The following is a 19,505-nucleotide window of genomic DNA, read 5'->3' on the forward strand; positions in this document are numbered from 1 at the left end:
CTCTACCTGTGAAAATGAAGTTGGATGAACAGGAAACAGGTTGTGCATTGGGACAGAAAACAAAAAGCATGATGGCTGCAGTGAACTGATCCCTGGCTCTGTGTAATGTCCACACTCAGTAAGAAAAATACCCTGACCGCCTCCTCTTCATCACGCCGGTCCTCAGCAAAGCAGGAAACTTTGACCAGGCTGTTGTATCCTGTTTTCCCGGCTCCGGCAGCTATCTGGGCCGAGTGCATGTCATATCTATGTCAAGGACATCTTGAAAGGCCGGGACAGCAAATGATTCATGAATTAAAACGTAATTAATGTGTGCAGGAGATTTCAACATTCAGTGTCTAGTCACATTTGTGTGTAACCAAAGCATGATAACGTGGAAAAGATAAACTTGTCAATCTTAAGTTGCTGTCGACCTGCCCTTTAGCCGGAATGAAGCGCCTTCATCAGCATGGAGAGACGAACAAGGAGGAGCTCCTCTGATCAGAGCTGGTTGGATGAGTCATCCAGCGCCTCGGGGAGTCAGTCTGTGGGATCTGCGTGGGAGAGCTCAATCGTCAGCAAATGCTCTCCTGCAGAACTGTTGCACTTAAACTGTGCAATTATCAAAGGCCTATTGAAGTCTGAAAAGCAGTGACATTGTGCTGTTAGTGTAAGCCTGAGTCGTGGAGATGAACAGACGTTTTTGTAGACACACACCTGTGGCTGATGGAATAAACTGACTTCTGAAATGCCGCTTTCAAAGTACTCAACTTTTCTTCAACTTCTGCCAACTGAGGTAGAAAATAGTTAATTTCAGTGTCATTCTGAACAAGAAAGATGTATTTCACCTTCCTCTGTAAGAAAGATCACTTTTATGTCAAGGACACGGCTTCGATTAACCATTATTTTCATTATATATTCTATTTTTTATGGCTTGGTTTTTCATGTATAGTCTACGTAAATGTAAAAAATAGACAAATACCAAATTTTTCAGGAGCCAAAAGTTACTATAGCCCATTCTAACCCACTCACACTCAAAAAGCAAAAATATAAAATGAAAATACTCAACTAAAGTAAAAGTACCTCAAAAAGCACAGTGCTTGAATAAATTCAGTGTTTCACTAATATTATTAAACAATAATCTAATGGTATAAAAGGTCAAAAATACTGCAACATTCTATTAAAGTACAGCAGGAGAAGAAAATACGACGATATGATAAAAATAAAATAAAAAATAATGAATAAATGATTGATTCTGTGTTATAAGTGCACTATGAACCCACAAATGGAACAAATTCATACATTTTCTACGATTTTAAAACTTAATAAACTTCTCATAGGAATATTATAGGATAGCCTGTACACTAGGCAACCATGAAATCACAGAATATAAATATATTGGTGGGTTGCTGCCATTATGGAAACCAGAGTAGTGCACCATATTCACCTGAGACAAGCTGTAAGCCCCCAGTGCGAGCATTAAAGGAGCATAACGTTTGGGCTGAGCGCCATCTTTGGCTTCGGCTTCCGTCGGAAGCATTCGTGCGTTGTCGGAGGCAGCCGAGGGCAGTGCGACTCGCAGCTCGGCGGCTCTCAGCGCTGCAGCCCAGCACCATTGATCCGAGCGCAGGCACACACCTGGTCCGACCGGGGAGCAGCTCAGGCCCGACGCGGCTCCGCACAGGTGAGTTCCTGCCCGAGTCTCCGCTTCTGCTCACTTTGACTCTCTTCTGTAGGAGACACCCTCCTCAGACAAACCGGAGGGTTGCAACTGTTGCGCATTGAAGTGGCACAGTAACAACCTGGTACTTTTTATTATTATTATTATTATTATTATTATTATTATTATTATTTTATGTTCAGAAACAACGACGAGCTGAAAAGAAGTTTCTGGGTTTTGGGGGAAAAGAAGAAGTTTCAGGAAAAGTCGGTTTGAAGTTTTGTTTGTGGTGAGTCTGACTGTGTTTGCTCCTACCTGTCGACAGCACTCGGTTAATCGCTTCAGGAATGTGGTGCCATTAGGACGGGAGCCGAGAGCTGCAAGTTCACATCCACCTCAACTTTTTAAGTTCATTTTCACCAACCGGGGGGGGGGGGACTTATCAAAAAGGGATCATGGCCACAGGCGGATTTAAGTCAAACGCTACCACGGACTTTCTGGAGGAATGGAAGGCGAAACGGGAGAAGATGAGGGCCAAAATGCTGGGGGACATTGCCGCGGCGACTGGCGCTCCCATGGGCTCCAGCAGCAGCAGCCGCCACGCCGCTCCGCCGGGCACCGAGCTCACCAACAACGGAAACCCGGACCGAAGCGCCTCCTCTGGGAACTGCCTCCCCTCCTCCTACTCGGTGGCTCGGTCCTCCTCCGGCACGGCTCTGAAGAGACCCGAGGAGGAAGCGCACCACCCTGCCTCTCACCCTCCTGCACCCGCAGCCACCCCGGCGAGCAACCTGAAGAAGGCCCCGCCTCAGACGGAGAAGGCTCAGTGCGCCACCCCGGACTCCAGCCCCATGGCTTGCAATGACAGTGACAAGGAAAGTCCATCACCCGGCAAGGGCAAGGAGAAGAAGAGCACTGGCCCCAGCGCCAGGAAGGGGAAAGGGCAGATAGAGAAGAGGAAGTTGAGGGAAAAGAGGAGATCAACAGGTGTTGTCAGCATACCATCCAATGAGGTGAGTGAGTCCGGCTTATGTTGGACATTTTAAGTGAATCCCCTGCGGGGAAAGCACATCTTCTCTTGGCAGAGGTCAGTTCAGATCCAGATCTCATTGAGCTCATCAGAAGTGGCTGTTTATGCTGATCAGGGTTTTCAGTCAGGGCTCATTCACCCTGCTGCCACAGAACAATATGGAGGCCCATGTTGGGATGGAGAAGGCTGTCAGAGCTTGTGCAAAGAGGCTCTGATCAGTTTCTGCGTTTGCTGCATGTAAAGTCTCAACGCCTGAGAGATTGCATTGCAGCAGAGGCAGACTGATACTGAGCATTGATATTGAGCTGCTGTTTCTGTTTGAACATGATGCACAACATAAACAGACATTTTTGATGAAATCCCATCTACTGACTGAATGGAGCATTTTGCAGTTGTGTTTTGATTAATAATTAAGTTGTTTAGTCTATATATTGTCACAAAAAGGGGATAAAAGTCTGTCATAAACATTGTGCCGTCTTCAGGCTGCTTGTTTTGTCCAACCAACAGTTCCTAAAACAAATATTTTTACTTTATAACAGTTTAAAACAAAGAAAAGCAGAAAATACTCAGATAAAAGAAGCTGAAAGTAGCGTGTCTTTGAATTTTGAACGTAATAAATGATGCAAAAACTAGATGTTAATTAGTTTTCTGCTGATTAACTAATTGATTCATTTTGAGCACAAGATGAATTTGTCAAATGTAACACAAACAAAAAATATAATAGTAATTGCTGGGATGAGATAAACAAAACCAAACAATGGAAAACATTAAAAAAAAGTTGTATGTCATGTGGATAAGCCTGTTTTTAGAACAGTAAGTTTGTTTTTAATTGATAAGTTATGCACCTTTATGCATTAATATCCTTCATTTCTCTCTCTCTGTCTGTCCTGCAACTTCTTGTTTCTTATCAGCTGACGTTTGCTAATACGATACGTTTATGATGAGCTGACTTTCAGCTTATAAAACAGGTCAGAACAAAATTAGCAGGCACGCTCCTGAATAGTTGTGGTCACAGAAAACTATGATCCATATTCAGCATGGCTGTAACACCACAGCCAGCGTGCCCATTCGTTTAGAAGTAAGTGAGGTAAACTTTTATCCTGCTTCCCTGCAGTGGACCAGTTTTCTATTAAATACCAAAAAGTCCAGAAATCATATAAAAATCCAGAAGGAGTTTAAGAGATTCAGTGGTTATTGTGCAGAGTGACGGGTTATTTGTCCAGGGCTTCCTTGGGTTTGTTATTGTTGTATTTTACTGTCTGAAGTTTTTCTCCTTTGTACCTTTATATCTTACATTTCTCACTTTAACACATTACCTCTTGGGTTCTGTGTGTGTGTGTGTGTGTGTGTTTGTGTGTGTTGTAGATCCATAAAGTGTTGAGGGTCCATAAATAATTCAAATAAAACAACAGCACTTGTTTTCCAAAAGTCTCCAAATTCCTCCCATACATGTGTCTGGTCTAATCGACCCTCTGGAGCGATAGAAATGAAAGCAGCTCTCAGATGTTGGAGAGAAAAAGCAAGGGAGGGGGGGGGGGCGCGGGCGCGGCGCGGCGGCTGGTGGTGGACTGTGTGTGTGCATGTGTGGTGTTGTGTGTGTTGGACGGCGGTGTTGGGGCATTCATTGTTATTGAATTTAAATCATGTCAGACTCTTGCCTAATTCCTGTGGTGCAGACACATGCAGGAACTCTGATACAAAGCTGTGCCAGCCAAGTGCTGGGAGTATGTGCACTCACACACACACACACACTTTCAAAAGCACACAAATTATACAAAAATACTTAGAACACATGTTTTTTTCATTAAGGTGATAGTATAAGTGGTAGTTTGATGCCTTTAGTAGTGGTCCATAACCACCCTGTTTCCCGTAGCCCCTCTCTTATTTGAGCCCGGTGCCCTCGGGGCAGCACAACTTGGAGTTTGACCAGTTTGTCAGTTGGTGCTCCACATCCTGTTATTAGGTGCTCAGCAGTGCTGAGCAAAGCCGTTTGAAAACTGGTCACGAGCCAGGCAGTAATGCAGGGCTTCAGCACTCCGGGCTGTGCCAGATATGTTAGATTGAGCCCATAGGCAGCTGATTGTGGAGTAAAGTGGGCGAACGCACCATTACAAGGGGAGGGGTGGGGTTGAGCTGATTTGTGTGAGTGAGGCAGAGAGAAAGAACTGGAAGTCTCTGATTTCAACTGGATTAAGTACAGTTTGTAGAAAACAGTCAGTGAATTATCTGTGAGTACGTTTACATGTCCTTTAGTGTCCAGCTTAACATCAGGTTCTTCATCTCTTGGTTGTGTGTTCGTGCCTGCAAACATTTCAACCAGGATAAGCCCTTTACCTGGTTTTAAGACAGCTGAATCTGCCAGTTAGAGTATCCTGAAAGGCAGTGGTCTTCCTTTATCGGTGATCAGAGGGAGAACTTGACCCTGAAAACCAGAAACTAAATTATCTCCAACCACAGATGTAATTCAGTTGTTACAGATGTGACAGAACTCTCATAATGATAACCATTTCTCCATGTTCCATGTTTTATTTATCAAAACCAGGACAAGACTCATAATCAAGTTACAAATGTGCTCGTGAACATAATCAGGGACAAAAATAATAAATAATAACATTTGTATAGTTGGGTGTTTCAACACTTTGATGCTTTGATAGGCCCCTGGGTGTCATGCAACCTCAGTTCGGCAGCTTCATCACAATTATGCAAATGCATCAATGGAAAAGTCTTAGTTTTTCGTATTTTGGCCATGAATACATGATTTTTTTCTCTCCTTTACAACTTGTTGAATGCAATTATGTGCCTCCTTTTTTGTTATCAGTTAATCTGATGATTAGTTTTTTAATTAAATGTAATCATTGAGCCAATAGAGTCATGAAATTGTGAAAAGTGTCCATCACTTTCCAAAGCCCATATAATTTTCAAATTGTTTGTTTTGCCTGACCAACAGTCCCCCAGACCTCCATGATTCATGAGAGCGTCATGATAGCTTGTTGTGATATTTTCAGAATGGAGCTGTTTCTCAGAAGGACTTTGAACTCTGACCTTTGACAAGAAATGTTAATCATTCTATCACACAGAGGCTCTGGCAGCTCAGGGGCCATTTGACCCCTGTGGTCCTTGGGCCTGTGCCCAATTGGTTCATCGTGAAGTACATATATTTCATTTACAGCGATTTAAATCTGAAAAATACTCATGTTTGAGGAGCTGAAACCAGGAGGTGTTTAGCTTAGATGAATCATTTCAGCGTTTCTGCACCTTTTTCCTGATAAACAAAATTTAGAGCGATGAAAAACAGTTTCATGATTTTATTGAATTAATATGAATTAATTCTTCCCTTTTCTGACACGTGATCTGTAACTGGTAATGTGTCCGGCCCCGACATACTTTATTGTTTTACAACACCTCACACTTGCACATTTAAAACTAGCCAGCAGCAGCTACTAACACAAAATAACAGCTCCAGGTTTCTAATCCCACTTTAATAATGGAGGCTTTATCTCGCAGATCTCACGGCCGGAAATTCTGCAAGAAATCATAGAGACGTAAAACTGCCAGAACTGGCAACGCAGCAGATACACACATATATTCCTCCTGTCAGATCTCTCCCTTTCTCCTCCTGGTGCATATTATAAAGGACCAAACTATGCAAATGAAGACGGCCTCACACAAGCTGCCTTTGTGACGTGAATATGAGTGGACAGGTGTGAATAGAGATGCCTGGGATTATCTCCTCGCTCGTTCTGTGCAGAATAATAGCTGCTGAGCGGGATTTCAGAGCATCTAGGGAACCCAATCTTCTGCCTGTTGAGGATATAATGGCCTGATAAAAGCTCCATGCCTTACTGGAGAAAAGACACTTTTTGCACAGCATCAATCAATACGATCTCCGGCGTTCCAGGAAGGTGTCCCCTTTCTCTCACCCTGCTCGCCGCCTCAGACTGGAGGGCATTGTTGTTGATGCTGACCTTTGACCCGCTCAGGACGTGCTTATGCAACAGAGGAATGTGGAAACGAGAGTGTGTGTTGAGCATCTCTGCGAGGGTCGCGTCCTCTCATCCGAAAAGGTTTTGGGTTGTGATGTAAGCGTGTTTCCCGTTGGTCACGCCGCACGCGGTCCGATGGTGATTCATGTCGCTCATTGTGGAGCCTTTTATGACCTCAGTGAGTTATGAGGCCCTCCTGCCAGGGGAGTGTGAACTTTGTTTCATGTGGATGGCTGGATCTGGCCCACAGAGGCTGCTGCTGCTGCTGGTGGGGAGTATAGCCCCCAGCAGGCCCCCTCCCACCACCACCACCCCTCCCCACAGCTATTTGTCTGCAGCATCGCAGAAGAGGTCAACAGGTTCAACATGCGATACTGTGCCGAGCGCTCAGGGCGTTAACACTCTGTTGACAGGAGAACGTGGCAGACAAGAGGGTCCTTGTTTAACCCGATGCTTTGTGAATCCAGGTGGTTGTTAATATGTTTTATGATTTATACAAACATATCTCAACCTCTTAAACACCACTGGTAAATCACTTAGTACAAACTCATGTTTTATAGCTGGACTTTGCTCAGAACCACAGAACTTTATTTTTTTTTTAAACTTGGTGAAGTGAAGATCTCAGAGTTTCCAAAAGACACCAAATACGGCAATATAAAAGTGTATAAAATGATTTATTTGAATGGAGCTGCCATAAAGAAGCGTGGAGTCTTGCATTTAAATATTTCACTTAGTGTAAAATTCATGTACTGTAGCTTCAATGAAGAGCTGGAACAGGCTGATAAAGGCTGTTATACTGTCAGAAAGTGTGAAAAATTATTACTTTAACAACCTGAGGGGAGCAATAAAAGGGGAAGCAGATGTCTTTGTCAACTTAACAATTAAATTTCACTCAAAACAATAAGAAAAACAAGTCCCCTGATTTTATTTTTATGCTCTACTTCATTGAAGCTTGATTTCAATGTGTACATTTTACATACACATTGCTCTATTCCAGGGCAAAGGTTGTAAGTGTGTGCATAGGGCTATTGGTCTCATATCAAATGAGACTATGCATCATTGAGTTGTGGCATCAACCCTTTCATCTGAATGACATTAATCAGCAAATGCCTTAAATCCAAACGCCCCTGCCTTGTTTATGCCCCAGATTTGTTTCTGCTCCATTTTATTCTGTGGTGAAGTTCAGTGGAGGGTGAAGATGTATGTTTGGATGCTGAGAGCAGAGCTTGAGCAACATTAAATCCACTTCTACCCCAGTGCAGATGGAGAGAGAGAGCATGGTTTGACACTGGTTTAATGAAACGGACGCTAATGTGTCTTTTTGTTGCCTCTTCAACAAGAGCAGCACCAGATTTGTGAGAAATTGAGTTAATACCACAGACTCCTTCCAGGCCATTCTTGGATATGCAGTCGATTAGTGGCATATTCACTGTTTTATCTCTTCAGTCCTCTTAATATACAGTTGGGATGGTTTTTCAGTTAATAGTCTTAAGGTGGATGCCACTTTCACTACTGTTTTCATAGCTTTTTTTAAGGCATCAAAACTTGTACGCTGGTGTAGTTTTTAATATTTTACTGAGACGTGGTGTGTAACCCAACCTTCTGTTTAACAATGAGTTCTGTGAATGTGCAGCGTAAATCTCAAAGTTGCAATAAGCTAAAAGTAGAATTAAAGGAGCTATTTGTCAGTTTTGCTATTGCTACATAGCTAACATTAGCATTGACAGCTGTTTACTTACCAGTGAAGAAGAAACGTTGCATGTTCAGCATCAAACTTCATTCCTTTACTCGCCCAGAGCCTTTATTAGTCCCACAGTGGGGAAATTCACAGTGTTAGCATGCTAACAGCTAGCCCAGGCCTATCCGGGACCGTCTTGTCATTTTCCGATACAGAGTCACTGTTTTGTCCAGTCTGCGCTGAAGAAATGGCATTAATCAGAAGGCGTAGTAAAACCTCTTGTCTTTTAAATTCAACAATGACTGAAGCTCTTGGCAAGACTGGCAAGTAAACAGCTGTTACTGCTAATGTTGGCTATGTAGCAATAGCAAAACTGACAAATAGCTCCTTTTAAAATTGTATGAAACCAGCTGGTGACACTTTGTCAAATATCAAGTCATCAATTTAATGAATCACCACACTTCTACAGTAGCTTGTTTATCATAGGCTCTCAATTCACAGCTGTGCAAAGGAATGCAAGAATGTTAATTTGGATGGGGTGGAGCGTGTTTCACTTTCTGTTGAAACCTTCTCCAAACAAGGTCACATCATCACAGTAAATACCACAGGGGTTTTATCATGGACTTAGGTAAGAAAGGAGCTATTTAGGCAGGGTGTTTTGTTTCCTTCTTTTCACTTGTTGGTTGAACAACAGGAATGCTAAACTCTTTAATTAAAACATGTGTTTCTCCAAGTGAAGTTTCCCAAGCCAGAAGGACCAGCAGTGTTCCCAAGAACATTTTGTTTGGTTGACTTATTGGAATGAACCCTGGATTGTTTACGAGGGCCGCTGTCACTGGAAAAGTTTCAAAGGGGTGTCTAAGGGAGAAAAAAAAAGTCCCAGAAGAGCTGCTCTGTGAGATTTAAGGGAATTCCAAAGGAGCAGGAAAGAGGGAAGGAAAGAGGAAGTGTTGGCTTGTCTGCCTCTGCGATGAAGTCGTTACCAGCCTGGCCTCCTTTCCACTGGGGCACCTGGCGGTCTCTCAGCACCTCATAAAATACACGGCACCCTCGTAATGGGCCGTGGCACGTGGTTTTGTTCAGTTTGTGGGATTGTTGCATAAACTTCAGTTCTTATTAAACTGACCCCTGACTAGCTGAGCGTCCATTATGCTGTCAGATGGCGTCAGATCACCTGATTAGAACTAAAGCGGGTGTGGGAGGGTGTTTGTCTAGGACTGGGTGTCAAACCTCAGCATCTTTTTAGTGTGGATTCAAATGTGTCCCCAGCATCGAGTACCAAAATATGTCAAAATGTGGCCTGCTCAGATCTGTAGCCTAAATTATTTTTCTTTAGTTGGGTATTTTCTCATTTACATAGAAAAAAATGCAGATTTTATTGACTTTTATTTATAAGTCATATATATTTTGTCTTGTGTTTAGACAAAATCTGACATTTTAAAAGTTCTTTTGATAATTTACCAAAAGAATTTTGTAGAGAAATTTGTTTTTATTGCTTAAGTTGAATTATGCTTTATAACTACAGTCACATCCAGCACTTTCTGTTCCCATTTTACCACCTTTCAAAAGCATTAGTGACCAGTCCTGTCTCTTTATTCAAGACTAAAATCTGTATTTTATTTCAAGTGGGTTTAATACTTTGAAATTCATGTCAGCATCACCTCCAGAGGAACATGTGCAGATTTCATGTGGGCTGAAGAAGTTAAAGGACGAGTGTTTGGAAGAGACAGAGTTGCAGTTTGTCTGTTGATAGAAACTGGAGTTTAAAAATCTGAGTCTGACTCTACATAAACTCTGAGAAAATTGATTTCAAAAGCCAAATGTCACAGAAAATGTAGAGTAATTAGTCCTAGACACGAAAACGTTGTGTAAAAGTTATTCTGATGTTTATTAGTGTTGGTATCGTAGTATTATTGAAAGCTTAGATATTCATTTCTGTGTTGTGGTACAACTTGTTCTGTTTGATATTTACTGTTGGAGTTCTGCAAAGTTCAAAGTCTTCTTTCATCTGGGTCACTGCTCATTGCTTATGTCTGTTCGTGAACTTTGTGGAGCAGACTGTAGATTATTACTGAAGAGCAACACACAGTCAGTCAAAACCCACACTGTCCCAGAGCACCGACGTTGGATGAACACAATGAGTCCAAGCCTGATATTCCCCCGCGGGCTCTCCTGCCTCTACAGATAAGAGCTCACAGATCTCAGTGAGGTTTATCCCAAACCTCTGGTCAGCTGATGGTAACTGAGACTCAGATGTTTATAAAGGCAGTTTCCCGACAGAGAAGCATCTGCACTTCAACTGAGACATTACTCACTTCCCTGCTACTGCCTGAGTGACACAGTTGCTGTCTTTCTGGCTAATCTTTAACTACAAACCCAGGTCGTACAAGTTTGGCATCAGGAAACTGCTATTGTATGGGTGTCAACTTAAAATGTAGAAATAAGGCCCTAAGTAGAGCAGAAATGATCGATCCTGTGGAATTTGCAGCAGTCGCACATTGTAAGTCCTCGCTGAATAAACTGCAACGTAACCCATGTAAATATTTAACTAAATCCACTTTGACTGTTCTCTCTGCAGGCGCCGAACAATGTCAGAGTGAATAGCCTCGTCCTTGTCTGACCCTGGACTCAGGCCATTGTTTTGCCCTGAAAATCCAAGTCAAACCATCTCCACTCAGTAATTTCACACCTTTTTATTTAAGTTCGTTTACACACCTTCTGTCCCCCTCATTAAAAATGTAGCACGGTCTGGTGTGTGTTGTGGTAAATCTACAGTTTGGGATTTTACAGAGACACACAGAGATAAGTGATGATGGGTTTGTTGGACATGAGTCTCCCTCTGTTGTGTGGTTGTTGGGGAACTTTCTTTGTCTAGCCGCTGGGCATCTTGCTGGTCTGACAGCGCGCAGACGCACACAAACACACTCAGCAGGGAGGGTGTTAAGTAAGAGAGTTGTGGATTAGAGGAGTGGGCGACTGTGTGTTGTGATTTTGTGTGTCTGTAACGTGTAACCTATTTGCTGGACATTCCTGTGTGTTTGCTGACGACTGAGGGGAATTTGTGAGTCAGCCTTAATCAGGCCACTCTGCATGATTAGGCATTTGGGAGCCTGTCTATTTGTGTTCATTAAAGCAGCGTTACTTAGAGACCCCAGCCTCCCTTCTCCCTCTCCCTATTTTACATTCTGGTACACATGTGGTCTGACTGAGTCGCTCTTTTAAATTCTGCTGTCTGTTGTCTGCATTTGGTCTTTTAGAGACTTTATAACTTTTTAAAATAAGAAATAACAAAATTTTCCTCTTACAAATGAAAAAATGAAAATGGGTTTGGCTCTGTCTGGTCTGGTGGTTAACATTAGCTCATGTTATCGAGTGTAAGGAGGATGCTTGTGCTACTGTTTCACTACTTTCAAAAATGTCATAAACAAACAAAAAGAAGTATTTTAAGCAAACAACTCAAGAGAATCTTGGGGAAAGGAGTCAAATTCACGGTGCAATTGTCCTGTAATTGTGGCCATCATCAAGTCAGTCAATTTAACAATACAACAATGTAAAAATACTCTTTTACATGCATGTAAAATTTTACTCAGGTAAAGTATACATTATAAAAGTATTAGCATGAAAATATACTTAAAAACATTTGTTTATAGACTTCAAATATATATATATTGTTACATAGTGCTGCACAGAAATCATAGGAAACAAGTAACAAAGAAAATACAATTATAAAAGTAAAGTAGATCAAGTGTGAAAATGAAAAGTGGCCTGAATCAGAGTTAAATTATTGATTCATGAGTGAGTGCTTTAACGTCAGGTGGTTCAGGTGGTGCCTAAAGCAGTAAATCATAATTTATGAAGTTACCTTATTTGTAAGTTTTTATAAAGTCACCACATCTGCTACATCTGCAAATTCCAAACAGGGAAATGAATCATAAATGTCACATCAGGAATTCAGTAACAAGATTTACCAACTTCAAAGGTCCCGTAAAAAGGAGCTGCTGATGTTCCTGTATGACAGTTTAGAGTTTGAAAATATGACCTTTGATGATAGTGTCCAGACTGAGCCCTTCTGTGTATTTCATTTCTGTTTAATGTTGATCTTTCCCAGATGGGAATTCATGTGTGCAGGCAGTAAACACAGACACGCAGTAAAAACAAAGAGCCACATAAAACCTCAAATGTGCAACATGTTAAAGGTTTCATAAACAAGTCAACTGGACAATGCAACACAGTGCAACACACCTGTCAAGTCCTCAACTTCCAAAAATCAGTTCTTAGACATTGACAACACTTTTAAACACAACTGTTGTCACCTTTACTGAGTTAAGTGTCAATATTTGAAACGGTTATGAGCCAAAGATTCTCACCTCTTCTGGATTTATTTAACCACAACCTGTGAGAGTCATGATCTGAGTTATGACCTTTGGAAGTCAGAAGGATTTAAGTATTTATGGTAGCTGTGCCTCCAGCAGGAAAACCATTTTAATGTTTTTAAATGCCAGAAAACAGAGAATGAGGGTTCATCCCAGTAGGTTCAGTCAAATCTGATGAATGTGTCTCAAATATAATTTCACATGTGAAACATTTTGAGTATTTGATCAAAATCAGACTGATTCTGTCTGAGATACGACCTGAGATCTCATGTCTGATGAAGTTGCAGTCACAGCTCTGCTCGCTCTGCCGTTCCACTGCATGAGGGACAATAAGCCTCAGTTATATTTGTATGAGTGAATGCACATTAACAGACTGATTTTTGTCTGCAGTCTAACAGGTTTCACGCACAGCTTCTGTGTGTTATGTCACCAGGGATCCAGCTCAGACTATATTCTCCTGATAAGCAGCGCTGTTATCAGACGAGCTGGTTTTACACACGTAACCCGAGCTGCACTTGAGGAATGATGAACAAACACAATTTCCTCCTGTGTGAGTTTGGAGGGAAAGTGAAAGACTCAGACGGAGGAATGTTGGCTTCACAGGATGATGTTTTTGAGTCTCGCCAGTGTTTTGTTTGGAGATTTCACTTCTCATTTCTTACCATGGACTTCATTTTCACAAACACAAAATGAACATTAAAAAAAAAAACCTCACATTTCACCACTTGTGTTGCCCTTGAACGAAAACAAATAGGATTTATTAGAACAAGATATGTGAGGATTTATGTGGTAATTTAGGCTGAAGTGAAAATATTTTCAACACCAGCGGATTGATTAAATTTTCCACTTTCCATAGACTCGCCTTAATATTTGATAGATATGGAGGATTTTTTTTCCCCCCGTGGCTGTTTGAAAAATTGCGCACGGGCTGCAAAAAAAGTTGTACATCAAAAGAACACAGTATTGAAAACACAGCTGAGTGAATCGGCCCAGGAATGCAGCCGAACCCCTGAAATCGAATAAATATGTGGCTCTAAACTGCCAAACACACGAAGCCTTGATCTTTAAGCCTTTCCTCTCAACAAAGGAGCCCGAGACCTGCTCCGGTCCTGAGAAAGCTCTCTACCTGTTTTAAAGCTCACTCCTTGAAGCTCGAGCGTCTTTCTGTTTGTGCATGTTCTCATGTAAGTGTGTGTGTGTTGTGTTGTCTGTACCAAGGCAGTGTGCTGCTTTTACACCACAACACTGGAGGGAGTGATCTTACACTGCGCCACCCACAAAGTGCCTTGTTTTCTCATTCCAGCTCCGTCTTGCTGGACTTGGGAAATTACATCTGGCACTTTGTTTTGAAGCTGTCGTACATGTGCATTAATTTCCTCCTGTGATTCCATCTCTGCAGTTTTTATTTATCCCTACGAGGGGGAAAAGTGCTTGGCAGCTTCCAATAAACAAGGCTAAAAAACAAAAATACCAAATAAGACATTTAAAAATTTGGTATTTGGTTGTTCCAGTGACTAATGAAGAGATTTCAAGGTTTCCTCTCAGCAGAACACTTCGCCTGAAATAAACAAACTTCCACTAACCTTCAGAAAACATTAACAAACTTTTACAAACTCAAGGAGGAAAAAGCAGAGATACTACACCACTAAATAAAATGCTATGAATAGTATTTAACAAGCGGCGCTCCGGTTTAGACCATCATCTTATTTAATTAGATTGATCACATAATGAAATGCCAGTATAATCTGTCACTCTCAGGAGATAGCAGTAATTGAACGCTTGTGTCGAACCTTTAGTTTGCAGTAATTAATCAAAACAGCACATCAGGAAATGTCAGGAAAAACAGAACCACCTTCCAGCTAAAAGCAAACTTCACTTCACTTTACATGACTCATCACCTCTGCTAATTAATGTCTCCAGTCAAACTTGCATCTATAAGAAATATATTTTTAAAAGCACGGAAAACTGTGAAATAATAGGTATGGTGACATGGACTTCCTGTGCAATTTACATTTACTTTTATATTAAGTTAAATACCAGTGAATTCTGGAAACACCTGCATTATATAGTTTTATATAACGTATAATGAGAAAACCTGATGACTGTTAATTGTTCCCTGAAAGTCTGAGGGTTATAGTTTCTGTCAAAGCATTTCCTTTGCCAGCTTATGGCGAGAAACACCTGAGGTAGAACCTGTTGTACCTGTCGCTCCTTCCTGTTCTCATCAGGACTGTGACTGATACGTCTTCACTGTTCTATGGAATTAGTTAAAACAGACTCAGTGCAGCTCCTCTGACACTGTGTGAACCTGTGTGAATCTGCATGTTGTCTTCAAACAGTCGTCTGTAACAAGTTATGACATAAAGGCTTTGGTTGAAAGGTTAAGTGAATTACTACTTTTTCACAACCTCCAGCTGATGGATGTGAAGGAGTTGAGTTGGTTGAGTTATGTTGTCCTAGGCTGCAGTAGTTTTCAGACTTAACGCTATATGATGATCACTCAAAAAAACAAACGATTTCTAAAAACCGAACTGTATAAAAATCCGAAACACCAGAGACTGAAAAAGTGAAACCTCTGTTTCATTGGCATTTTGATGGCAAGATTCCAGCGTGGTATGAAAGTAAATTCTCTACAGAGATTTAGATTTTCAAGTCAGATTAAGTCTACATAGTTTCCTCAAAAAAAGTGATAAATTTAAAATGTATTTTGGATAAGAAAACGCTGTGACTCTTGGCGACTGCTCCTGAGAGATGCATCACAGTTCACTGTCTGAAATCTTCATGAACTCCTTCTTGTGTCGTCCGTGCAGCACCGCACTGACTGTGAACTTCAGTGTGAGATTTCAGACCCACCTTATCAGTGACCTGTTACATTATGACACCGTGAGACATCCGGTGACTTCAAGTCACATGGAGATATGAACATGTGCACAAATACAACAACAACCAGAGCCAAGTCGTCAGTCATGACGCTGTTGACGGACACACCCAGTCAGTGGACACCCGTACAAACAGTATCAGGACAATGGTGTGGTTTCACTGGTATGTATATGACAATAATAGTTTGAAGGCGTTCACGTGTGTCGGGTCGACCGTGGATCTTTAGTTGCTAAATTTAGGACATTCAATACAGTTGAATCTCGTTGACCTTCTGATGAAAAAAGCCACCACAGTGATACAGAAGTGAATATTTGTGCAGCGTTTTCACGGCAGAGCAACAGCAGGGAAGGTGCAGAGTGTCTGCTGATGTTTGTGGGTCGGACTCTACAGCCAGATGTTGACTCTGACATCAAATACAAAATAGATTCAAGTCAGGTTCATGTTGATTTGACACCTGACTATTATCTGCCAAGTTTTTGTCTGACTCATTAACCTCTGTTGTGTTTTCTTTTCGTGTTGCTTCAGATGTTGTTGTAATGACTTCCCTGATCTGAGGGTGTTGACCTAACAGCACCTTCATGATGATGTTGTTGGCAACCTGCAGTTTTAAACAAACTGTGGGGTTTAGGCGTGCAGACAGACAGACTGACTGATAATAAATAATAAATCCTGTTTTTCTTTATCACAGTAGAGCGTGTTTCATATTGCAGGCTGAAAACATCTGCAGCTCCCTGTCAAACGAGCTTGCTCTCTGCCCTTACACTGATGGCTGCTGACTCCAATGAATTAATTTAAGATGCCTGTCATGATCAGAAAGGAAGGTCAAGGTAACAGGCAGAAACTAGACACTTAGATTTGTGTTAACTCTGATCTCTGACCTTCACACATTCATCGTCGCCCTGCCGTCTCCATTTCCTGCTCCCATCATGCTGATTAGTTGTCGTGATGATTTTAAGACTCGTGAATGTAAAAAAAAAAAGAGTCAAATTCCAGCTCTTGCCTTTTAAGGTGCTGTAGTTGAACTATCAGCAAATCTGCCTTTGCTCTGTGGTTCATTCTCAGTAATTGAAAAGAGGTGAAATAATCATGAGGAGCTCTCAGGTTTGCGTTGCATGAGAACTTGTTGCAGACAGAGCGTGTAATTTTCTGTTTGTTTCCTCAGGGGTCTGATCGCTCACCTCTTTGATTTTGCATCCTTCACACTGTGAACTGTTCACTGAGCTCAGCGCAGCAATGGCGACTTTTGGGGTTTTTATACACATTTTATTTATTCAATTAATACGCCTGCGTGTGGTGTGTTTTCTTATTTGCAGACTGTTTTTTATTTTTTTATCTTTTTTACCTGTTGCTGTCTGCTGTGTCCAAACCTGCGAGTGAGGGTTGGGCAGACAGATGTAGAGGCGTTTCAGTCATGCCTTGGTGTTTAGCGTAGCCCTCTCTCCTCAGCGGGTATTAACCTTTTGCCTGTGGCGCTGACGGCCTCCTAAAAGATTCATAGCCACCCGAACTTCTCAGTTCAGCGTGACAGATTGGATTTTCATCACAAGCCCGCCTCGTTTGATTGTATGCTTTGCTTTCTGCTGTACGCCATGAATCCCTCTTTTCCACCACCAGCTTCTTGTTTGTATTTTTGTCTGGTTCCTATCTTTCTGTATTTCATCTTTCATCTGGTATTTGGCCTGTGGCCTGTGGACGCATGTAGTTTATTTTCCTTCTTCCATTTGTTCTCTCCCTCTGCAGCTATCTCCCCCAACATCTCATTAGTAAATCAGTCCTCGAGCCTTCATGCATCCATGGGCATTTGTTTGCATCCAAAGATTCCAGGCTGCAAACTCATAAGTAAACATGAGGTGTATCCATGTGTGTGGCCTGTGTGCCCTCTCCTCTCGTCTTTCTTTTCATCTCTATTTTACCTCCATCCTCCCCCTTTTCACCGTCGGTCCAGTAGCAAAATGTGGAGCTGTCCACGGCACGATGAATGGGCCAGCGTCAGCAGCTCTATCTGTCCACGGGGCTGGATTTATCTTCCTCGTGTCAGCCTGAAAGGTCACACAATCAAGTGCAAACAGTCGTCCCCACACCATTATCTAGAGGGCAGAGAGGGAGTAGCATGAATTCTTTCACAGTGGACAACAGGCGTGACAGTGCTGTAACGTTTGACTTTTAAGTTGCACCAGGCTCAGTGTTTACTTCCATATTCACCTGCTTCATCATGATGTGGAGCTGCAGCAGGGAGCATCACGTAGCAGAGGGTTGGGCTCAGTCTGTTCGGGATAGTTTTGTGATAATTGTGACTCAACAGGGACTTTTTTTATCTGACAGTTTTGCGCTTTAACTGGAGCCTGGCACATGAAATATTTAAATTCCTGTCGGCCATGTGGACTATATTTGTTTTTATCTTTATTATGACTTTTATTATTGATAGCTCATTTGCATGTGCTGGTAATTGCCTGTCTGTGCAAACGTATATTCCCTGTCTTACTTATGCCTAAAATCAAATTGCCGTCATGGATTAATAAAGTTGTATTGATTGATTGAAAAGTGCGTGACAGAACGTGACTGTTTTGTGTTATTGTGTGAGGGAACAGGGAGATTTATGGGCATTTCTGTTGGTGACTGCTCGCCACAAAGTCCTCTGTAACCTCTTTTCCTCTAAATTGAGGCTGCAGAGTCACATAATTACTTCCTTTGCCATGATGTGCTGCCAACAATAAACCAAAATGGTGAGTTGGAGGTATTAGATGAGAAGTGGTTCAGTTTGGGTAAATTACAAATAGGTCAGTGAGAGCGATGTGTAGGTAGAGAGAAGAGTAAGAAGAAAAGTTAAAGGGAAACAAAGCCCTTGCCTCCTTAGTTACATGGTATTGTCTGTGGAGAGAGAGTGTGTGTGTGTGTGTGTGTGTGTGTGTGTGTGTGTGTGTGTGTGTGTGTGTGTGTGTGTGTGTGTGTGTGTGCAGCCTTTTCAAGAGTAAATACGTCACTTGGAGAAATCTGGATTTAAAAGCATTAGATCTCTCTTTGTCTTCCTTCTGTATAAAACATCAAACACAAAAGTTCTTTGTGCGTTTCTGGCTGAAGGTAAAATTTTCAGCTGACACTTTCTTCCCTTTAAAATCTCTATTGCGCAAAATTCCCCAGTACAGCATTAAATCCTGTGTTTTTGTGGAAGACGGTCATATGACTAACACACTAGATCCTTACTCATGGCTCCAAAAGGACGGGAGGTGTTTACACTGTGAGAAATAACCTCAGGTTTCTGTTGACTGGATCTGTCTGATGTAGCTGCTGCGACATGTGAAATTGAATGTCTTACATTCAGTGCTGTTTTTCTCACAGTTGCATGGTCATGGCAGGAACACTATTCACGTGCTGCATGCTTTCGTACTGTTAACCAGTTTCTCATTTCCAGGCTCATGTATGTGTCGTGTCTCATCTTCGTCCTCAGTCAGGTGTAAAGGTGAACCAGGCTTGAATTTTGAGCTGAAACAAAGTCTGTGTGGTGAACACAGGCTGTAATGTTTCCCAGCCTGTGCTTTTCACCACTGGTGGGGGAGTTCAGACTGTGCTCAGCTTGACTCATGGTCTGGTTCGGTGTCTGCCAGCAGACCAACACAATGGCCTCTGTACACAATAGTCCTGCCTCTGTCCTGCTGGAATGCAAAACATGCTTTAACAGTTTCCGATACTGTATATCTGAGTATTGTGTTACACGACAGGCAGGCAAGGTGCACTCGACAACACAACCCCGACACACAAACAAACACAGACCCACTGTGACCCCTTCATGGATCAAAATCGAATATGTTTGTGATTTATTTGAAAACTATTGACAGCATCAGTCAGCTGATGTTAAACTTTGATTGTGAGTTGTTTTGTTTAGTAGTTTAGTCACTATGAGGCACTTTTTATTATTGACTCTATT

At 41.9% G+C, this 19,505-nt stretch overlaps 1 protein-coding gene and 1 long non-coding RNA gene across 3 annotated transcripts in view; one reads left to right on the plus strand and one right to left on the minus strand.

Moving 5' to 3' along the window:
* Window positions 1-407: 407 nt before the first annotated feature.
* Window positions 408-1,546, minus strand: LOC139634966 (uncharacterized). The gene is made up of 3 exons (XR_011694108.1): window positions 1,427-1,546; window positions 697-770; window positions 408-533 (listed from the first exon to the last, which is right to left on the minus strand). It is a non-coding gene; the product is annotated as an uncharacterized lncRNA (long non-coding RNA).
* Window positions 1,522-19,505, plus strand: part of pawr (PRKC, apoptosis, WT1, regulator) — a 66,613-nt gene continuing 48,629 nt past the window's right edge. Inside the window, exons 1-2 of one of the 2 annotated variants that reach the window (XM_071501792.1) lie at window positions 1,522-1,663; window positions 1,965-2,652. In XM_071501792.1, the coding sequence (XP_071357893.1) occupies window positions 2,095-2,652 (558 nt within the window). In that variant the 5' untranslated portion in view covers window positions 1,522-1,663; window positions 1,965-2,094. Of the gene's footprint in view, window positions 1,785-1,964; window positions 2,653-19,505 lie in introns of both variants that reach the window. The other variant, XM_071501793.1, reaches the window with a different exon arrangement.

This window comes from Trachinotus anak, unplaced genomic scaffold (assembly GCF_046630095.1).
Source record: "Trachinotus anak isolate AG129_WGS33_773 ecotype Australia unplaced genomic scaffold, CSIRO_AGI_Tana_v1 ptg000018l, whole genome shotgun sequence".
NCBI classification, from domain to species: domain Eukaryota; kingdom Metazoa; phylum Chordata; class Actinopteri; order Carangiformes; family Carangidae; genus Trachinotus; species Trachinotus anak.